Source organism: Crocodylus siamensis, chromosome 1 (assembly GCF_052110815.1).
Source record: "Crocodylus siamensis isolate JL-2025a chromosome 1, ASM5211081v1, whole genome shotgun sequence".
Taxonomy (NCBI): Eukaryota; Metazoa; Chordata; order Crocodylia; family Crocodylidae; genus Crocodylus; species Crocodylus siamensis.
In genome coordinates, this window is record NC_143395.1 from 3,936,034 (window position 1) to 3,954,923 (window position 18,890).

Sequence of the window (18,890 nt, forward strand, 5' to 3'; positions counted from 1 at the left end):
CAACGGCCGTCAGGCCAGCTTGGCCGCTCGCCCATTGGCCAGCGTCTTCCTGGTGCGAGAAGACGCCGACCAACGGGCGCGCCGGCTGGCCCGCGAGCCCCGGCGCGGGGCCGCCGATAGGCCGAGGCGGCGGCGCGGGGGCGGGGCCGAGCGGCCCTAGGTTGCTGTGCGCTGCGCGGTGCGCTAAGGCGCGGCGCTGCGGGCCATGGAGCGCGTGTGGCGCTGGCTGGGCCGCCCCGCCGAGCTCTGCAACCTGCTGCGCTTCCGCCTGGCCGCCGCCGGCACCCTTACGGGCAAGGTGTGCGGGGGAAGGGGGCGCGGGGTTAGGGATTTGCCGGGGTGCATGAGTGCCCCTTTGCCCCAGGCTGTCCCCACGCCCCCCGTCAGCACCAGCTCATTCACTGAGCGCAGCTGCCCCGCCCCCGGGGGAGGTGGGGGCCGGCGGCGCGAGGGTTAACGCAGGGGCTCGGGGCACTGCGGGCAGCACGGGGTTAAAAGGGGGCGGGGCCTGTCCGGGGGCGTGCGGGTGACCACCCCGCCCCCATGGCGGCCAGCACGAAGGCGGCCTGGCTGCTGAAGCGGGGCCTGGCGCTGTCCCCGCCGCGGGCGCCCGGGCCCTGCTCCCCGGCGGCGCGCGTGCTGGGGGGCGGCGGCGGGCGGCTGCGGCCCCGCTGCTGCCAGGCGGCCCCCGGCGCCTGCCCGGCCTGGCCCCGCGCCCAGCAGCCCCCTCTGCTCTGCCCGCAGGACCCGCTCCGCGCCAGCCTGCGCGCCTGCTACCAGCACCTCAACCAGACCAGCCGGAGCTTCGCCGCCGTCATCCAGGCGCTGGACGGGGAGCTGCGGTGAGAGCCCCCCGCGGGGTTGCTACGTGCGGGGAAGGGCTCGGCAGCCCCCGGGCCGGGGGGCGGGGCTGTGCCAACACCCTGCGTGTTTACTTGGAGTAGGGGGTGGAGCTGCACGGCCGCCTCCCCCCTGCCTCTTCCGCCTCGTGCTGCTAGGACTGGGGCGCTGTCGCCGTGGGAGGGGGTAGGCCTGGCCCTGGCCCTGTATTTGAATGCACCTCCTCCCATGTAAGCGGATCCCCCCAGGGCAGGGGCTTCGAGTCTGGAGAAGCCCCCCCTCAGCGCCTTGCTGCGTGCTATTTTCCCACGTGCTGATCTGATGTAAAGGCTGCCTATGAAGACCTCAACATCTGCCAAGCAAGCGCTTGACTGGTCGCTGCTGCTTGCTTTTGCGCTCCTGATCCCAGGATCGGGCTGCTTCTGTGTCTCCAAGAAAATTTGCTTTCCACGGAGATGCTGGTGTAAGCCAAGAAACGACCCCAAGTTTCCTGACCTAAGCAAATGTTTCATCCCAAACTCCACCCTTCTTGCCTCCCTAATGTACTTTGTGAACCTTGATCTCTGCTTTCTTCTCTAATCTCTCCAATGTGGCTTAAAAAAAGGCTCCTTGAAACATGCCAGGTTTGAGCTGCAGTTGGTCGCGTGACCTCGTGCTCCCGTTGCCGCCGCTTTCTGCTCTCATTCCCACTTTGCCATCTGCTAACCCACCTGTTGCAGCTCATCCTGAGCGGGGCGCAGGCTGTTTGGGTTACTGTGTGCGAGTGTTCGGTGCTTGGCATAACCAGGCCTTTTCCCTTTTGGGTTTGAATCCCTTGAATAGGTGTTTGTAATGGGGATAGTCATGGATTTGCTTTTCCTGCCAGGGAATGCAGCCAGCAGGCAGAGTAGCTGGGCTGCAGGGCATGGAAACACAGTGTCACAATTCAGGGTGGAAAGCAGGAGCTGCTTGGGACGTGCAGAGAAGCAGGACTGCTGATCCTCAATCTTAACAGATAAGGGAGGGTCTGGGGAGCTGAGGCGCCTTCAGGGTTTGATAGCCACTGAACAGCCCCAGGTCAGCAGAAGTGCATAGAAGTCAGGCTGGAAGGGACTAGTCCACCCCTTGTCTGAGGCAGGATCATCCCTATCGGAGCACGTGAGGCACAAATACCCAAGATTTCAGAATTAAGGATTCGCATAGGTGATACTGCTAAGAAAAAAGGGATGGGAAGGAGCAGAAGTAGTTTAGGGCTGGCATTTTCTGGAGCGCTGCACAGACTTACACACATGCGTGTTAAGGGCAGAGTTCAGCTGATGCCCCATGTATAATTGTTCTAGCTCTACAGCCTTCCCCCCCCCCTTTAATAAAACAACCAGAGGTTTAAATTTTAGCAGTGAAAACCTACGATCCAGCCATTTTCCTATTATTTTATAATCCTTAATTGCTTATTATAATCTCGACTGACTTATGCTCTGTCTTCATTTAGTGCTTAATACCTAATGTGAGATGCAAGATAGAGCTAATTAATTCTTGCAGCTTCCCTTTGAAGTGGGCAGTATTCTTATTATATCATACTTGGCGGATGATATTTATAATCTCAGGGTTGGAACTAGCATCTCTTTTTTTTTTTTTTTTGCTTTCCCAATTAGCTACTGTTATTTCTGGAATTTTGAGGTTTTGGTGTAGAGGGAAGGCAGGGCTGGGCTGGGCTCAGAGCCGGCGATATGCCTGAAACCCCACATTGAGCCAGCATAGAGGCAGGATTCAGAATCTGCAGACACAACCTATCATTGCTTTTGAAACGGGTTTCTTAGTTTTAGAGCAGTGACTGGAAGCAGGTGGATCAGCAAATGCCTGGATCTGAGCAGCAGGACCCCAGCTCATGGTCCTCATCCTGGCTCTGGGCCCCCCCAGTCCTGTTTCTCTCTTGCACCCTCTTGGTGCTTACAAAATGGCAGGATCTGCTGCAGGGGGAGATGTTGCAGCTTCCCCTCCAGGCAGGTGTTTTGTCCTAGGGAAGCTCTTGCAGAAGTGAATTGGGCCATGAATTTATTAAAGTGCAGGAGCTTCCCCTTGGAGATGCTCTTAATCTCACTAAATGCTGCTTCTTTCTGGTTATAATCTTAGTGCCCCTTGGAAATGAGCTGCAAGGCAGTGTTGGAGGGGAACTGGAGGGGTGTCCACACAGCAGTTCCTGTTGTTCCCACCTTCCTTTATCTGCAGCAGCTTCCCCCCTGCCATCAAGCTTTTACAATGGCTACAGCCCCTGGGTCCTAATGCTGCTGAGTTTGGGTGATTTCAGTTTTATTGCCACCCTGGCTGAGTCTCCCCAGATGGGTAGCAGCGTGGCTGTGTCAGTGCAGCAGGACTTTGGGCTGCCATCAGAGCGCTGCATCTGCATCGCATGTCATTTTGTTAATGATACAATAGCTTTACTGGTAAATGTATTAAAACCTGTGTTGAAAAGAGGCAGTGGCCATCAAGGCACACTGGAACTTGAACATTGCAAGTGTCCCTGGCATATGCCCATTGGAGCTAAGATTTCAAGTGCAAGCTTATAAGTCACTTTTTGGCATAAAGGTTAAAGGCACTTGAAGTAGTTATTAACGTTTGACAAATCAGGAGTGAATTTGTCAGCCCTAAAAAGGGTAATGCTTGCGGAATGTCATAAGGAATTCAGAAGTCATGGAAGAGGTGGTATCTTTTATTAGGCTAACTAACTAGATATTTGTAAACAAATTATTTTATTATTTGCAAGCTCTTGTGCATGCACACCCTTCATCAGGCATAGGAGATAGCAGAGGTTGTAAAAGTTCTAGTTATATGCAGAATGTCATGTAATTTTTCTGGACATAGGTAGTTGATTTGGGCTGCAGCAATAACACTAAGACTTCAGTAAGGCATTTGATATGGTGCCAGATTGGAAATGATCAGTGTAACTGGAAAAGCTGGGGATTAGAGCAAGGCTGGTAGATACGTGGTCAAAAGATGACAGCAGTTTGTGCTGGGAAGGACAGAAGGAGATTGCACTAGTAACCTATCAGGCTCCTGTTTAAGACTTTCTTTAATGACCTCGGGCAAAATACGGGGGGATGCTAAGAAAATTTACCCATGGTACAAGCTAGGATGAGCACATCCTGCAGAAGGAACTGAATAACTTCAAATATTGGAGCAGCAGATGCTGTATGGGAGTTGGTAGTACAAAATTGTATCTTGTCCTACACAGTGAAGATGTGCCCCAAGGAAGCCATCTACTTATACTCCACTGAACTGCCTAATAATTGGGGAAACTGATTGGCATCTCTCCATTTCCAAGCAAGAGCTGCAAAATTGGTGGTACGCAAACAAGGATTTGCGTAGCTAGTTGCTAATAGGTAAACAGCTGTTTGATTGAATACATTGAGTCTTCCTGTCTTAAGAAGGACAAGGTAGTTGCTCTGTACTAGGGCATAACCAGGTACACACAGCTGAGCACATGCAGTGTCTGATGATGTTAAATTTTAACTCCAGGTTAAGTATGTAGCCTTTTTTTTTTTTTTTTTTTTTTTTTCTTAAGCGTTAAGGCTTATGTAGAGTATACTGTACTTCCATGCATATGTCCTTAAATGTCTGTAATGACTGCCACGGCATTATCTCAAGAAATACCAGTATTGTAAGGGTTACCACTTGGGTGGATGTATAGTTAAAGACAGATGGGTGATTGCAGGTGATTACATTTGGCCTCAGAATTTCATTTCTGGATCCCCTTCTGCTATGGAGGGATCTGAAAGAAAGTTTTGCATGTGATCATTCCCAAAGACTCAGCACGTTAGAAATAAAGGTCTGAATGTTATGATTTGAGCCTGTCTTTCTTCATGCATTCTTTTCCTGAAAGTGTGGAAATCATGTGCAGAGCTGACAGTCTCTCTTATTTCTTGCCATAGCCACAGAATAATCTTTAACTGCTTGCCTGTCTAGTAGGGAACATTGAGTCATGTGTTACACTTCTCCTTCTCCTGCAGTCATGCCGTTTGCATATTCTATTTGGTTCTCCGAGCCCTGGACACCATAGAAGATGACATGACCATCAGTTTAGAAACTAAAGTCCCAATGCTGCACGAGTTCCACTCCTACCTGTATCAGCCAGAGTGGAGGTACACCGAAAGCAAGGAGAAGGACAAGCAAGTACTGGAGGACTTCCCCACAGTAAGCCTTTAGCCCTCACTTCCACCCTCACCACAGTAGCTTGCGAGTTAACTCTTACGGGTGCCCTTATCAGGCCTTCTTGCATCGTGATCCAAGAGGATCAGACCCAGCCTGATCTAGTCCCGAGTCCCACTGCGGGTAAATGGTCTGCCCCTCCTGAGCTATATGGTCACTGTTTTGGGCTGACTTGATGAGCACTAAAAATGGCTTTGGCCTGAGCCAGAACAATAGCACCCCTGGTGTGATGGTTACATGTCAACTGCTGAGGACTGTTATTGGCAGTCCCTGCTTAAGTGTTACAGGATTTGCTGTTTGAACAAAATATGGGTGAGGGATACAGAACACAGCTCCGTTTGCATATTTCTGAACTGTCTGAGCACTTTCCAGCTTAGACGTGCTGGGCTGTACTTGAAAGAACAGAAGCCCGCACCTCTCACCATTCTGACACCCTGCTTTAAGTAGGCTTGCCACAACCCATGTCCATATTTGCGTTGCCTGGTACCCAGAAGCCATTCTGCTGAGGCACTAAGATGTTGGGTGGGAGGGAGTGCATAAAAACACGTGGAGCAGTAGCCCAAGTTTCCTGAATTACAACTCCCCAGATCTGCACAGAATTTCTGGTGCATAATTGTGAATTATTAGATATATAATTATAAAGGGAATGGAAGGATCTGTGTGATCAGTCAATAAACCTTGGGACATGCTCCATAATAGTTACTGTCCCTTAAAATTAGCCCCCACCCCCTTCCCAATATTTACAGCTGATGAAGCAGCTGAGAATGTGCATGGAAATTTTCTTCGTACAGTTCAAGGCTTGGATGTGACTTCCACTGCAGTCTTGGGCTTGGTATTTTTATAAGGGAGCATGGGATCATTTCTGTCGCCCAGCCCACGGTAACTTGATATTGAGGCTGGGATTTTCAAAACGTAACGTGATAGTCGATGGAATTTGGGTTCCACAGGCCTCCCTGAAATTCCAGATATTGATTGGTGGCCATGAACCACCTATCAAGAATAGGTGTTGATGGCCTTGCTTTCAAGCAAAGGTCTTGGCATTCAGATTCAGGAATGTCACTACAATAGAGGTGGGCAAACATGTTAATAATTTAGTAGGCCTATTCTTTGAAAAAGGTACTGAAGGGAATGCTATTCTCTGAAATAATCTTCTGGCTAGTTACACTCTCTGGGTCTTTTAGCTACTCCAGTACATGTTGAAAACCTCATTGCAATTTTGATACAGATGCCATTTTGCAATGGAGTGCAATGTTCAAAACTTTATTGCAAAATACAATGCCATCTTGATATAAATCTTCTAGAAACAGAGATGGATTCATATATACTGGGGCCCTGGACAAGCACAAAATTGGAGGCCCCCCTCTCCCCATGGGAGCTGGGCTTCATAAGTGGGAACAGGGGCTCCTTCCCCTCCTGGTGCTGGCAGGGGAGGTTGGGGGAATCCCACCGGGCTGGAGGGACACATGCCCACCGCGTCTCTCTGCTCCCTGCCCCTGCTACGACCCAACATGCACGCACCCTCTACTCTGTACGTGGACACACAGAGGCAGATAAACACAGGTACATGCACAGATGGACAGGCATGTGCTTTCCCCTCACAGGACCTCCCCCCCTGCCCCATAGATCACATGGAGGCAGCCCCCCAGCTGCCCACAGCTCAGTCTTGCTCCCTGTGTGGCCGCTGTTGCACTTGCCTGCAGGGAGCTGCTGCCTGGCTGTCCCATGCAGCCCTGCAGATGCAGAGGGGCGGCTGGGCCGGGAGCGCTGCGCTGCGCCACGTCTCTGCAGGCAGGCAGTGGCACTGGGAGGGGTGGCTGTGGGGGGCTAAGATGAATCTGAGGGGGCTATAGCCCCTAAGGCCCTTCCAGCACCATTGCCTACAAAAGCACAGCATGGCTCTCTAGCTGGACCCCAGCCTGGTCCGACTCCACCCCAATGGTGGAGAAGCCCTGCTTCCAGCTCCCAGGAAAGCCAAGGTGAAAGCTGCAGTTTTAAACTTGATGCCCAAAATGGGTGCCGAGTTTTAAACTGTAGCTTTCACTTCCCTGCTGGTAAGGATTTTGGGGCCAGGGCCCCAAATTGGTAGGGGCCCCGGGCTCATGCCCAGCTTGCCCATTAATTAATTTGCCTATGCCTAGAAACTGTTAAAGAGTTAGTGTCTACCAGAAACTGTCAAACAACAGTATCTACATACAGTATACTTCATCAGTAGATTTTTCTTTTTTTCTTTTTAAAGGAATATTGGGTTGTGTCCAAAAAAAAAAAAAAAAGTAGTTATTGTTGTCATTAGCTTCTATATAAGAAGAAACTGTAGCACAGAGTGGCAATGACTTGCCCGGTATCACCCAGACAGTTGTGTAGAGCTGAAAATAGAGCTGCAGTCTCCTGGGTCCTGGTGTGGTGACTGCTGCTTTTCATGGAGAAAAGGCCCACTGCAACTGGCACGTACTAAAGTCTGGAGAGAGCATGATCTTGAGAGAGTGCTAGATGGTAGGGAGCCCATCACTGGGAGTCTGTTCTTCCTGCTTCACCAAGCAGTCCTCTGACGGGGCTTTCCCATAAATTACATGTGGTGCCCTACACTTCTATTTTGTACCTTCTGCATTTATGGACTCCCTAGTGAAACAGGCCCAAGTTGCACGCCATTAGGAAGATACACGCAGCATCTGAGCGATCATCAAAGGCCAGAGAAGCTATTAAGCATGTGTTTACTGCGCACAAAGCCTTGGTCCTGCACCATCTTCAGTCAATGGGAGTTTAGCCAACAGCGAGAGCAGGAGAAGAACCACCTAAACAGTCCCTGTGTTGCTTGTTCCTAGTCTGTTCATGAATGACAGATTCTGCTTTGCTTTTGCACTGTGCATATCTCTTTGTGGTTTCTGCTGTAGATCTCCTTGGAGTTCAGGAACCTGGCTGAGGTGTATCAGGATGTGATCACTGATATTTGTCGTAAGATGGGAGTGGGAATGGCAGAGTACCTGGAAAAGAAGGTCAACTCCGTGCAGGATTTGGACAAGGTAGGGATGTCTGAGCAGTGAAGGAACCAGCTCGGGGCAGTGTGCACAGCCCCAGCTAGAGGCCTTGCCTGGCCTCCTGCAGAAGCACATTCATGTTGGGAGGTTGTTGTCTGTTTAGCAAAGGCAGCTGTGCCACGGAGTACTTGTTGCCTGCTGCTCTGGGGTCAAGGATGGTACCTAAATGTCAGTGGCATTGGTCCAGCCAGGTTTGATGGGCAAACGGGAATTATTTTGGGGGAAGTCCCACAGAGCTGCCCAGAATAGGCTGGCTGAGTAACTACTAATTTTCTTGAAACCTCAGGAACTCTTGAAGATACATTTCTCAGAACTCTTTTTTTTTTTTCCCTCCCCAATTTTTGCAGTATTGCCACTATGTTGCTGGACTAGTAGGGATTGGTCTTTCCCGTCTCTTCTCTGCTTCGGAGCTTGAAGACCCTATCGTAGGACAGGACACAGAGCTTGCAAATTCCATGGGGCTTTTCCTGCAGAAAACCAACATCATTCGTGATTATTTGCAGGACCAGCTGGAGGGAAGGGAATTCTGGCCCAGAGAGGTAAAGAAAACCACCACTTCATAGATGTGCATTTCCAGTGTATTGTTGTGATGAGGCAACTCATCAGAAAAGGAGAGTCTGACATCTCAGAGACTGTGGTCTGCTCTGCATAAAGCAGTGTGGGTAAATATTAGAAGAAACAGTAGCCTGCTTCAGGAGCAGGGGTGTTCATAAGGTAGGTAGGATGTTTCCTGGTCCCAGTGATGTCGGCTTTGTTGTCTAACCTTAGTTTTCTTAAGAGCTGTGGGAGAGTGAGATGGGCTCACTCATGGTAGGAAATCTGTGAAACTTCATGATAAATCATGGAATTCCTTTTCCTGGCACATACAGTGTTATGGCTGGGATCTGGAGCAGATACACTGTGGTTGAGTATGCTCTTCTGTTGATCTTCAGATAAAGCTAGCGGCTGTATCTTAAGCAGACCAGGTTAGCCGTAAATTCATTGTGATCATGCTTAACTGCAATTTCAGCTGCGCACCTGCCAATTTGGGGATTGCTGAGATCCTTTTTACCCAGTGGTTAAGATTTTTTGCAAGTCATCTCCAAGGCCCTCTGGGATTGAGCTGTGTTGTGGTCCAAATATATGGATGCTCCTTTGCATCCTGTGGCTACGTACCACTTTCATCTTCCTCCACGGTGATGGATTTTTCTTTTTCAAGCAATTTGTTATCCATATTACAGGTGATCTTGCAGGTTGGCTACTGATAAGAGGCAGAAACAGGTCTCAGCCCAACCTTTTATTTGCTTGCACTTCAGAACATAAAAATAGACCTTTTATCCCAAAGTCTGGCTGCCTGTGACAGCACAGCATGGATTCTCACTTAAGCCAGCTGGAGACTTAAGTGGGCAGAGGGTGGCATGCAGACTGGGGAGCAAGTCTTCTTGAATTTGCTGAGTTCTCCAAATTTCCCTCCAGCCTGTATCCCATGTAGACAGGACCCCTCCAGCCACATAGATGGCTGAGTCTAACGTTCAAATTAATGGCTTCTTACTGTTTTTTATTATCATTTGTTTCACTGAAACTTTTGGAACTGGACTGAATCAGTTTTCCTGTGGACATGGAAGGTGTCAGTCAGTTTGGATTTGTTTCTGTCAAAATTGCACATTTGGAGAGAAGGATTCTTACCTTCTTCCTTCAGCATTATGGAATACTGCTTGCCCTCCTGATTTTTCTCTTCCTCAGTTTATGGCTGTCCATAAACAAGACTGCTGTTTGTTTTATTTATTTATTTTTTACAACTTCCAGAAACTTAACAAAAATTATATCTGTTATAGCAAAACAGCAGATAGTAAATTTGGTTACATCAGTGATTGTAAGTGAAAGCTATGATATACTATATTTGGATTATTTAGTATATGGCTTTCCTTTATTGGGCGGACCTCCTGCATCTTAAAAGGAAGACCTACAAAGGATGGAGGGCTGGAACCGCCACCAAGAAGGACTACTCTGCTTTAGTCTGGACTTGCAGAGAACAAATCAGGAAAGCCAAGGCTGCGATGGAACTCCAGCTAGCTACAAATATCAAGGAAAATAAAAAGTCCTCTTTTAGTTATGTGGGGAACTGGAGGAAAAGCAAGGGCCACATTGGACCCCTGCTGAACCAGATGGGGCAACTGATGACTGATGCCCAGGAAAAAGCGAACTTGTTAAATGGGTACTTGGCGTTGGTTTTGCATCAGTCCTGTGGGACAGCCCTGCCCACTATGGGTCAGGGAGGGAGATTCTTTGCCCTCCATCGAAGCTGACCTCGTGAAGGAACACTTTAGACAGGCTGGATACCTTCAAGTCAGCCGGCCCTGACAGTCTACACCCCAGGGTACTCAAGGAGCTGGTGAGCATCATAGCCCAGCCCCTGGCACAGATTTTTGAAAACTCCTGGTGGTCTGGTGTAGTGCCCAAAGACTGGAAGAAGGCCAGTGTGGTGCCTATCTTGAAGAAAGGGAGGAAAGTGGATCTGGCTAACTGTAGGCCCATCAGCCTGACCTCTGTCCTGGGGAAGGTCTTGGAAAAGATTATCAAAGAGGCCATCCTTAACAGACTAGGTGAAGGCAATATCCTGAGGGATACCCAGCATAGGTTTGTTGCGGGTAGGTCTTGCCTGACCAATCTCATTTCCTCTTATGACCAGGTAACTTATCACCTGGACAAGGGAGAAGAGATTGACGTTCTATACCTCGACTTCAAAAAAAACAAAGCCTTCCATGTGGTATCCCATGATCACCTCTTGGCTAAACTGGCTAACTGCGGCCTTGACATCACTACAATCTGCTGGCTGGGCAACTGGCTCTGTGGCAGGACCCAGGGGGTGGTGGTCGATGGGAGCCAATCGTCCTGGTGTGCTGTGACCAATGGGGTCCCACAAGGCTCTGTCCTAGGACCTATACTATTTAACAACTTCATCAATGATGTGGACATTGGTGTCAGAAGTGGACTAGCCAAGTTCACCGACCGACACCAAACTCTGGGGTAAAGCATCCACACCTGAGGATAGGAGGGTGATCCAGGCGGATCTGGACAGGCTCAGGAAATGGGCAGACAAGAACCTGATGGTGTTCGACACCGAAAAATGCAAGGTTCTCCACCTTAGGAGGAAAAACCTGCACCATGCTTATAGGCTTGGTTGTGCTACACTGGTTAGCACTACATATAAAAGGGACTTGAGGGGTCATGGTTGACCACAAGATGAACATGAGCTTTCGGTGTGATGCTGCAGCTAGTAAAGCGAGCAAAACACTGGCTTGCATCCATAGATGCTTCTCAAGCAGATCCCAGGACTTCGTTCTCCTGTTGTACTCAGCATTGGTGAGGCCGCAGCTGGAGTACTGCGTCCAGTTTTGGGCTCCACAAGTCAAAAGTGATGTGAAGACGTTTGAGAGGGTGCAGAGGACAGCCACGCACAGGATCAGAGGTTAGGAAAACAGACCATATGAGGAGAGGCTGAGAGCAAAGGGGCTATTCAGCCTGGAAAAGCGCAGGCTCAGGTGTGATTAAGTGACCTATAAACTTATCAGGGGTGCTCATCAGGATCTGGGGGAACGTGTGTTCACCAGAGTGCCCCAAGGGATGACAGGATCGAACGGACACAAACTCCACTGTGACTGGTTCAGGCTGGACATGAGAGAACTTCTTCACTGTCTGAGCCCCCAAGGTCTGGAATAGACTGCTGCCGCAGGCAGTTCAAGCACCCACTTTGAACGTCTTCAAGACACATTTGGATGCTTATCTCACTAGGATCCTATGATCCCTGCTGACTTCCTGCCCCTGGGGCAGCGGGCTGGACTCGGTCCTCCAGGGTCCCTTCCAGCCCAAATGTCTATGAAATCCATGAAATTGTCTCTCTCTTCAGGCTTTGTGCTCTGTTTTAATTTCATCTTATTTAGTTAGACATGTTGATGGCTTGCTTTTACGTAGACTAAGCTAATATGTCACATCTGCAAAGGGTCATTCTATGATTCTTCAGAAACAGGCTTTGGGACTTCTGCAGCTTGGCCCAAGCCTCTCGAAAATGGCCAAGGCTGGCAATAAAGTACTTCATCTAGAACTATGAGAGGACACAGCACTACAATGCAGTGTACACAAGCCATTATTATAGCAAGCAATCTGATCCCTTGTGCATGTACAGTGAGATTAAATGCTATTGTTTTGAGACAAAGCATCTCCTTACATATCCCATCGTTTGTTTCCCGTTCTCCTTGCTTTCAAGTCTTTGTGTGGTAGGTGGCGTAGGGAGGAAATAGGGATGTTGTTGGGGAAGCTCCATCCCTTTATCCTGGGCTGGATGTACAAGGATGCAGAAGACATGGGCGGTGGTCCATTGATCACTGCTGATGAGAACCTTGCTCTTAGACACCGGGTGTGCCCTCACCCACCAGGGGTATGTGCATGAGTTAAACATCTCCAGGGACACCAAGGGGCCATCAGGGGAGATCATGCTTAGGGGCAACCAACATGTGTTCATTCAAGGCAGGTCCTGTCAGACCAACCTGGTGGCCTTCAACGACTGGGACACCAAATCCTTAGACGCAGGGGTAGCAGCAGACATCGTCTTTCTGGACTTTCGGAAGGCCTTTGACACCATCTCTCACCCCATTCTCATTAAGAAACTGGGGGGCTGTGGTGTCGACACCCACACAGTAAAATGGGTTGCCAACTGGCTGGAGGCCCGCACCCGGAGAGTTGTGGTGGACAGGTCATGTTTGACCTGGAGGGATGTGGGCAGTGGGGTCCCCCAGGGCTTGGTCCTCGGGCCCGCACTGTTCAACATCTTCATCAGTGACTTGGATGAGGGGGTAAAAAGCACCTGTTCAAATTTGCTGGTGACACTAAGATGTGGGCACGCTAAAAGGGAGGAATAGGCTGCAATCAGACCTAGACAGGCTACAGGGGTGGGCAGATGAGAACAGGATGGGATTCAACACCGACAAGTGCAAGGTACTGCAGCTGGGGAGGAAGACCCAGCAGCATACCTACAGGCTGGGGAACTCCCTTCTCGGCAGGGCAGAGGCAGAAAAGGATCTTGGAGTCATCATTGATGCCAAGATGAACATGGGCCGGCAGTGTGGGGACACGGTCAGGAAGGCCGACCGCACCTTGTCCTGCATCCACAGATGCATCTTGAGCAGGTCCAGGGAGGTGATCCTCCCCCTCTATGCGGCACTGGTCAGGCCGCAGCTGGAGTACTGCGTCCAGTTCTGGGCGCTGCACTTCAGGCAGGATGTGGACAACATGGAAAGGGTCCAGAAGAGGCCACTCGTATGATCAGGGCCAGCAGGGCAGGCCCTAAGAGGAGAGGCAACGGGACCTGAACCTGTTCAGCCTCCACAAGAGAAGGCTGAGGGGGGATCTAGCGGCCTGCTACAAACTATTCAGAGGGGACCAGCAGGCACTGGGGGGTCCCTGTTCCCCTGTGCACTACCAGGAGTGACCAGGAATAACGGTCACAAGCTGGTAGAGGGTAGATTCAGACTAGACATCAGGAGGCGTGACTTAACGGTCAGGGTGGCTGGGATCTGGAACCAGCTTCCAAGAGAAGTGGTGCGGGCTCCTACCCTGGGGGGCTTTAAGACAAGGCTAGACAATCACCTTGCCGGGGTCATTTGACCCCCAGTACTCCTTTCCTGCCATGGCAGGGGGTTGGTCTTGATCTGCTCAGGTCCCTTCTGACCCCACTAACTATGAAACTGACACTGGATCTTGTGCAGACAAGCATCCTCTTTGTTCTCCACAGAGGTTGTCTTGCTCTGTCCAGTGCCCTAAGATTTTTCACAGGTTATTACAGTGTCTGTAACCTAATGAGAATCGTTCAAAGGGGGTATCTCCTTCCCGATAGCTTTTTTCATACCATAGAGAGATGGCTGCTATAATCTTAGTCCAGCAAAGCAGGTTGCTAAAACCCATAGGGACACCTATGCAATGGCAAGCATGTAAGTGGTGGCATTGCTGTATGTTACTGATATCCCCAGGTTTGGAGCAGATATGCCAAGAAGCTCTCGGATTTTGCCAAACCAGAGAATGCTGACGTAGCCGTCCAGTGTCTGAACGAGCTGATTACAAATGCTCTCCACCATGTCCCTGATGTCCTCAAGTACTTGTCCAGACTCAAAAACCAAAGTGTCTTCAACTTCTGTGCTATTCCACAGGTAGGTTCATGTTTCCAGATGGTTTCCCCCTGTCTACTCCTACAACCTCACTTACAGACGTGGGGTCTGTGCCCTATGCCTTCTTTCATTTCCAGCCAAGAGAGATTTGGTGTGGTGGTCATGGGTGAGTTTGAATTATTGTCTTGATAAACCAGGTATTCTTCTGATGAATGGCTCTTCTGTATGCACGGTGCTCCAACCAATTTCAGCAGGAGCTGTGCTGTGCTCATGGGTTAAAGTGGGGACACTTGTTCCTTGAGGGGTTTTTTTCCTGTCAAACCAAGAACTTTGTGCAACTTCAGGGACAAGGATAACTGTTGCATCTCTTCTCTGTAATATCCTTGTCCTGCTTCATGCATCTGCTGTGAAGACAGATCCTTCAAAAATCATTTCCCTGTTCAAAAATCATTTCCCTGATTCCTCCTTTAAGCAGGCATGTTTACACTATACAAATACCTGTTCCCTTTGAAGCCAGTTGTAGTTTTGCCATTGATTTTGATGCGACCAAGGTTTTGCCCTGCATACCTTTTTATTACAAAATGTGACTGTTCATTATTTCTCGACAGGCAATGGCCATTGCCACGCTGGCTGCTTGTTACAACAACAAGCAAGTGTTTAGGGGTGTCGTGAAGATTCGGAAGGGACAAGCTGTTACTGTGATGATGGATGCCACAAATGTGCAGGCCGTCAAAGCTATAATATACCAGTATGTGGAAGAGGTGAGTGGGATGGCTTGCTGTGAATGCGTTGTTTTCAGATGTAGACTTTTTTCTTTTTTCAGCCCATTGTGATACCCCATTAGGGCTAAGTTGGTGATTCCACTTTCAAACTCTTTCAGCCATTTAGTAGCTATCCTGTGTCTGCCAATATTACTCAGTTCAAGCCAGCAGCAAAGAACAGGACACTACCAGCCAGCAACTTAAAACAGTAGTTCTGGAATGCTACTTTTTCCTTAAGACAGTCATCTTCTCTTCATCTGCTGTCTGTTCAGCGGAAACATCCCCACTTCCCGATGTGAAAACCACCCTTCTATTTTGAAGGGACTTGTGTGGCACTTGTAGAAGTGAAAGCTATAGCTGAGGTGTCCTTCTAACTGCTGTCTGATCACCCTGCTCCCTCCTCTCTCTCACTTGCAATAGGAGAATTGTGAGAGTGCTGCAGTGTGCCACAGTCTGTGTCGAGGCTTCGGTGTGTGCCTTCAGCCTGCTGGCCTGATGCGCCAATTTCTGAAGCCAACAACATATGAGGGATTGATGGGTCAGCATCACATCCAGCTGCCCTAGTCTTCCAGCCCAAATGCCTGTACAGTTGAGTCAAGCGGGGGCAGTCTGGCACAAGTTTTAGAGTAGGGCTTGCCTCCAGATGCAAAGCAAAGATGTCCTAACTGATCTTCCACCCAATCCCCCCACAGTTTAACAGCCACAGGTTGATTGGCATGGGTACAGTGTTGTTTTACTTAATAAGCTTAATAAGGGATTTCTCTATTGGTTAGCTGGTAAGTTCATGTCTTCCTAAAAGGTAGGTGTCCTTGGTGGACACAGGCTACCCCAGTAGTAGGCGCCAGGGCTGGAGGGTAGAGTAGTTCCCCAGAGCTGGCCGAGCCTGCACCAGCCCCAACCCCCATCTGTGCCTTGCCTCACGTGGTCTTTGTGAAGAGGAGCTGCTGCCTGCCCCATGTGAGGAGTGAGCTTACCTTCAGTAGGTGTCCCACACTGGCCCCGGTGCTGCCCTTTTGGTTCTGTCAGTTGACTGTGTCCAGCCCATGGCTGGGCCACAGCATTAATTTTGCCTTACTGTGCCGAAAGGGGAGGCGGGACCGAAGCAGTGCACTCTCAGGCTGAAGCGGCCCGCTCACAGACCGCTATTCCTTGGAGGGAATATTGCTGGCTGCCCTTCCACAGCTGAAGTTCGATATGACAAAAGAGCGGTGGGCAAAAGGAGGTGATTGGAGGACAGGGAGGCAGCAGAAAGAAAGGTAAAATTACAAAAATAGGCAGGCAGTTGTTTAGTTGCTCAACCGTAGTTGCTGCCAGGGAAGTAACCCACCTGTCTGGCTTTTGCACCTTGTTTAGGAACCTGTTTTAAATCTGAGGCCCCCTGTTATGTCCTAATGGCTTCACTGATTCTCGCTAGTGCCAGGCTGTCCTGACCTCCCAGTACCAAGGCTGATGATGGGCTACAGCATGTTGAGGGCATGCTGCAAAGGGAATTGAAAGGATGTTAGCAGGGAAGTAAGAACCATTTTACTGAACATCTGGTCTATTGCTGCTGATATGTTACACTTAAAACCTCTGTGCAAGGCCCTAGAGCATAAACATTTGCCCCAAATCATGTTCTTTGTAACGGTGTCAGGATTTTGACATGCAAGTGTGCCTTGGATTTGGCCGCAGACCAGGCTCTAAAGCGAATATCATATGTCACAGTTCACAGGGAAAAAGTGCTCCCTCTTCATTGTAGGAGAAATGCAGGACCAGAAACCTGCTAATGTGGTGGCCATGATCCAAATGCAGTTGTCAAACTAGCCATATTGCAATTAATGCCTAGTAGTGTCCTGTTTGAGTAGACTCAGCATCCCGCTGGTGACGTGGTCTTTGTGAAGATTTCATGGTTGAGGGGCTTTGCCATGAGGTGGAGTATTCCTGTTCTCTTACTCACAGGTGGGTTCTTCCCTTTTCAGATCTACCAGAAAATCCCAAGCACAGACCCTTCTTCTAACAAGACCCAGCAGATCATTGCCACTGTCCGGACAATGAGTTTGCCCAGCAGCACCATTGTGTCCCGTAACCATTATTCCCCCATCTACCTATCCTGCGCCATGCTTTTGGCAGCACTGAGCTGGCAGTACCTTAGTGCGATGTCGAAGGCGTCAGAGGAGTACATTCAGGCCGGCGAGAACTGAGGGCTGGGGGAGATTGCTTGTCGGCAGTTGGGCAGTGTTGGGGACTGTGTCCTGTGCGTCTTTCCTGGTGGGCTGTTATGCTGCAGGCTTTCCTGCTAGCATGTGCCCTTGGAGACTGATGCCAGGAATGAATCAGGATGTCTGGAGGTGCCATTCAGCCCCAAAATGTTGTGAAGTAAGCTGGCTTGCTAAACTGTGGTTACCCTTCCCATGCCAGTAACCTGATGTCATTGAGGTGAACAAGTTAGATAGAAGTTTTGTGTTTGACCTTTTCTTCATTGGAGACCTGTTTCCCTGCCTTCTGGCTGGGATATTTTTTTACATAATGTTGCTGCTTGGAATTTGGACTCACCGTTCCTGTACAAACTGAGACATGAGACTTGTTCTACCAACTCTTCCTCTGCCCTGCGTGCATGTATGTGTGCATTCTTATCTCCTGTTGCACAGCAGTTTCAGAATGTTAATGTTGCCATCCAGCAACAGAAACCTAGCACGTCCTAGAAACCCTAGCATGACAGATGAAATCTTAAGGACACAAAGAAACTCTGGCTGACTTCAGACTGTTAGCCTAGGAGTGGTGATGGTTTTAAAACACTGAGATGCCTGGGGAAGATCTGTACAACCCACCCTTGTACTAAAAGACTAGGCAGAGATGTTGGCCTTGTAACTTGTCAGGAATAGCTTGGCCTCAATTTTTATGGTGCGATAATTTTTAAAATGCTCCTGCATGCTTGCTTGCTTTTTTTACAGGTCCAAAATACCAGTAAATGGCAGAAGCTTTATAATGACAACATGTGCAAAGCTGCCCCTCTTCTTTTTTAGCCATTCAGGGAGTGCAAAGGGAACCTGATTAGCTTAGTGATTTCTTTCCCCTCCCACCTGACCAAACAACAGTCTGATTTAAATATTGTCATATTGGAACAAAGCCATGACCCATTGTATAGTGTAGCTCAAGAGATGCCCCTGCCCAAAGTGCTATGACTAATGTCCTGTCCCAGAATCTCAGTAGATGCCTGTTCAAACTGGGCCTTTTGAGGTGTCATCCTACAGTTCAAAGCAGACTCATGGCAACCGGCTTATTTTAGCGTCCTTTACTCTGCCATCTGGCTGTCACACTGGTGGCTCATCTGAACACACACCAACCATGGGCCCCAATTACCATCACCTGCTGTTAGGGGCTAGACTGAGCTATATCATGCTTTCCATTAAAGGCTGTTGGAAAAGGGTCCTGGTGCTACACACAGCATGTCTTCTCCCTGTGCCTGGTCTGCTCTGTTCAAGTGACTGGTGCTTTGAGCCAGCAAAAGTGTCTGCTGTGGGTACAAGAGCAAGGGCACTGAAGACTGGCTTTCATAGGCCATGACAAAACTGTTATGTTCAAGATTACTTATCAGTGAACAGTTAAGGCCTGTTGGCTTTGTAAAACCCACTTACAGCACAGAGACATACCATAAACTTGCAAAGAGGTCAAGGAGTGTACGTACTTGAACTGGGCTATGGTTAAAGCAAGCATTCTCTAACTTTGTACAGTCTCCTGTCTTGTTGAGAATAAACTGATTAATTTGCAGAGATGTTGTTTTATTCAATTGGGGGAGGTAGTTATCCATGTGAGTCTGAAGTCAGAAAGTAGGGCAGGGAGATGGATACCTTAGGCAGTAAGTAGTTCAGAGAGGCATAAGCATCCATAAGTAACATCATTCATGAAGTGCTGCTACTCCTTGGAAGTGCCAAGAGGCAGCCAGTAAGGTGCAATCCTGT

At 49.3% G+C, this 18,890-nt stretch overlaps 1 protein-coding gene across 3 annotated transcripts; it reads left to right on the forward strand.

Annotated features, from left to right (window-relative positions):
• The first annotated feature begins 141 nt into the window (after positions 1-141).
• Positions 142-18,701, forward strand: LOC149872495 (squalene synthase-like). Of its 3 annotated transcripts, XM_090029232.1 has the most exons (8): positions 142-298; positions 745-842; positions 4,824-5,007; positions 7,911-8,039; positions 8,402-8,593; positions 14,057-14,233; positions 14,800-14,952; positions 16,911-18,701. In XM_090029232.1, exons 1-8 carry the CDS (start codon positions 206-208, stop codon positions 17,130-17,132), a joined length of 1,248 nt encoding a protein of 415 aa, XP_089885358.1. In that variant the 5' UTR covers positions 142-205; the 3' UTR covers positions 17,133-18,701. The 3 variants fall into 3 exon arrangements, with proteins under 3 accessions (XP_089885358.1, XP_089885437.1, XP_089885276.1); XM_090029150.1 differs by lacking the exon at positions 142-298 and having other exon boundaries at positions 518-842; XM_090029311.1 differs by lacking the exons at positions 142-298; positions 7,911-8,039; positions 8,402-8,593 and having other exon boundaries at positions 515-842.
• The last annotated feature ends 189 nt before the right edge of the window (positions 18,702-18,890 follow it).

What these genes read in the sequence shown, in the direction of transcription:
- LOC149872495 (XM_090029150.1), top strand. Translation starts at nt 544, where the DNA reads ATGGCGGCCAGCACGAAGGCGGCCTGGCTGCTGAAGCGGGGCCTGGCG. An exon ending in GGGAATTCTGGCCCAGAGAG is followed by an intron (nt 8,594 to 14,056) that starts GTAAAGAAAACC and finishes TGATATCCCCAG; the next exon opens with GTTTGGAGCAGATATGCCAA. An exon ending in TATACCAGTATGTGGAAGAG is followed by an intron (nt 14,953 to 16,910) that starts GTGAGTGGGATG and finishes TTCCCTTTTCAG; the next exon opens with ATCTACCAGAAAATCCCAAG.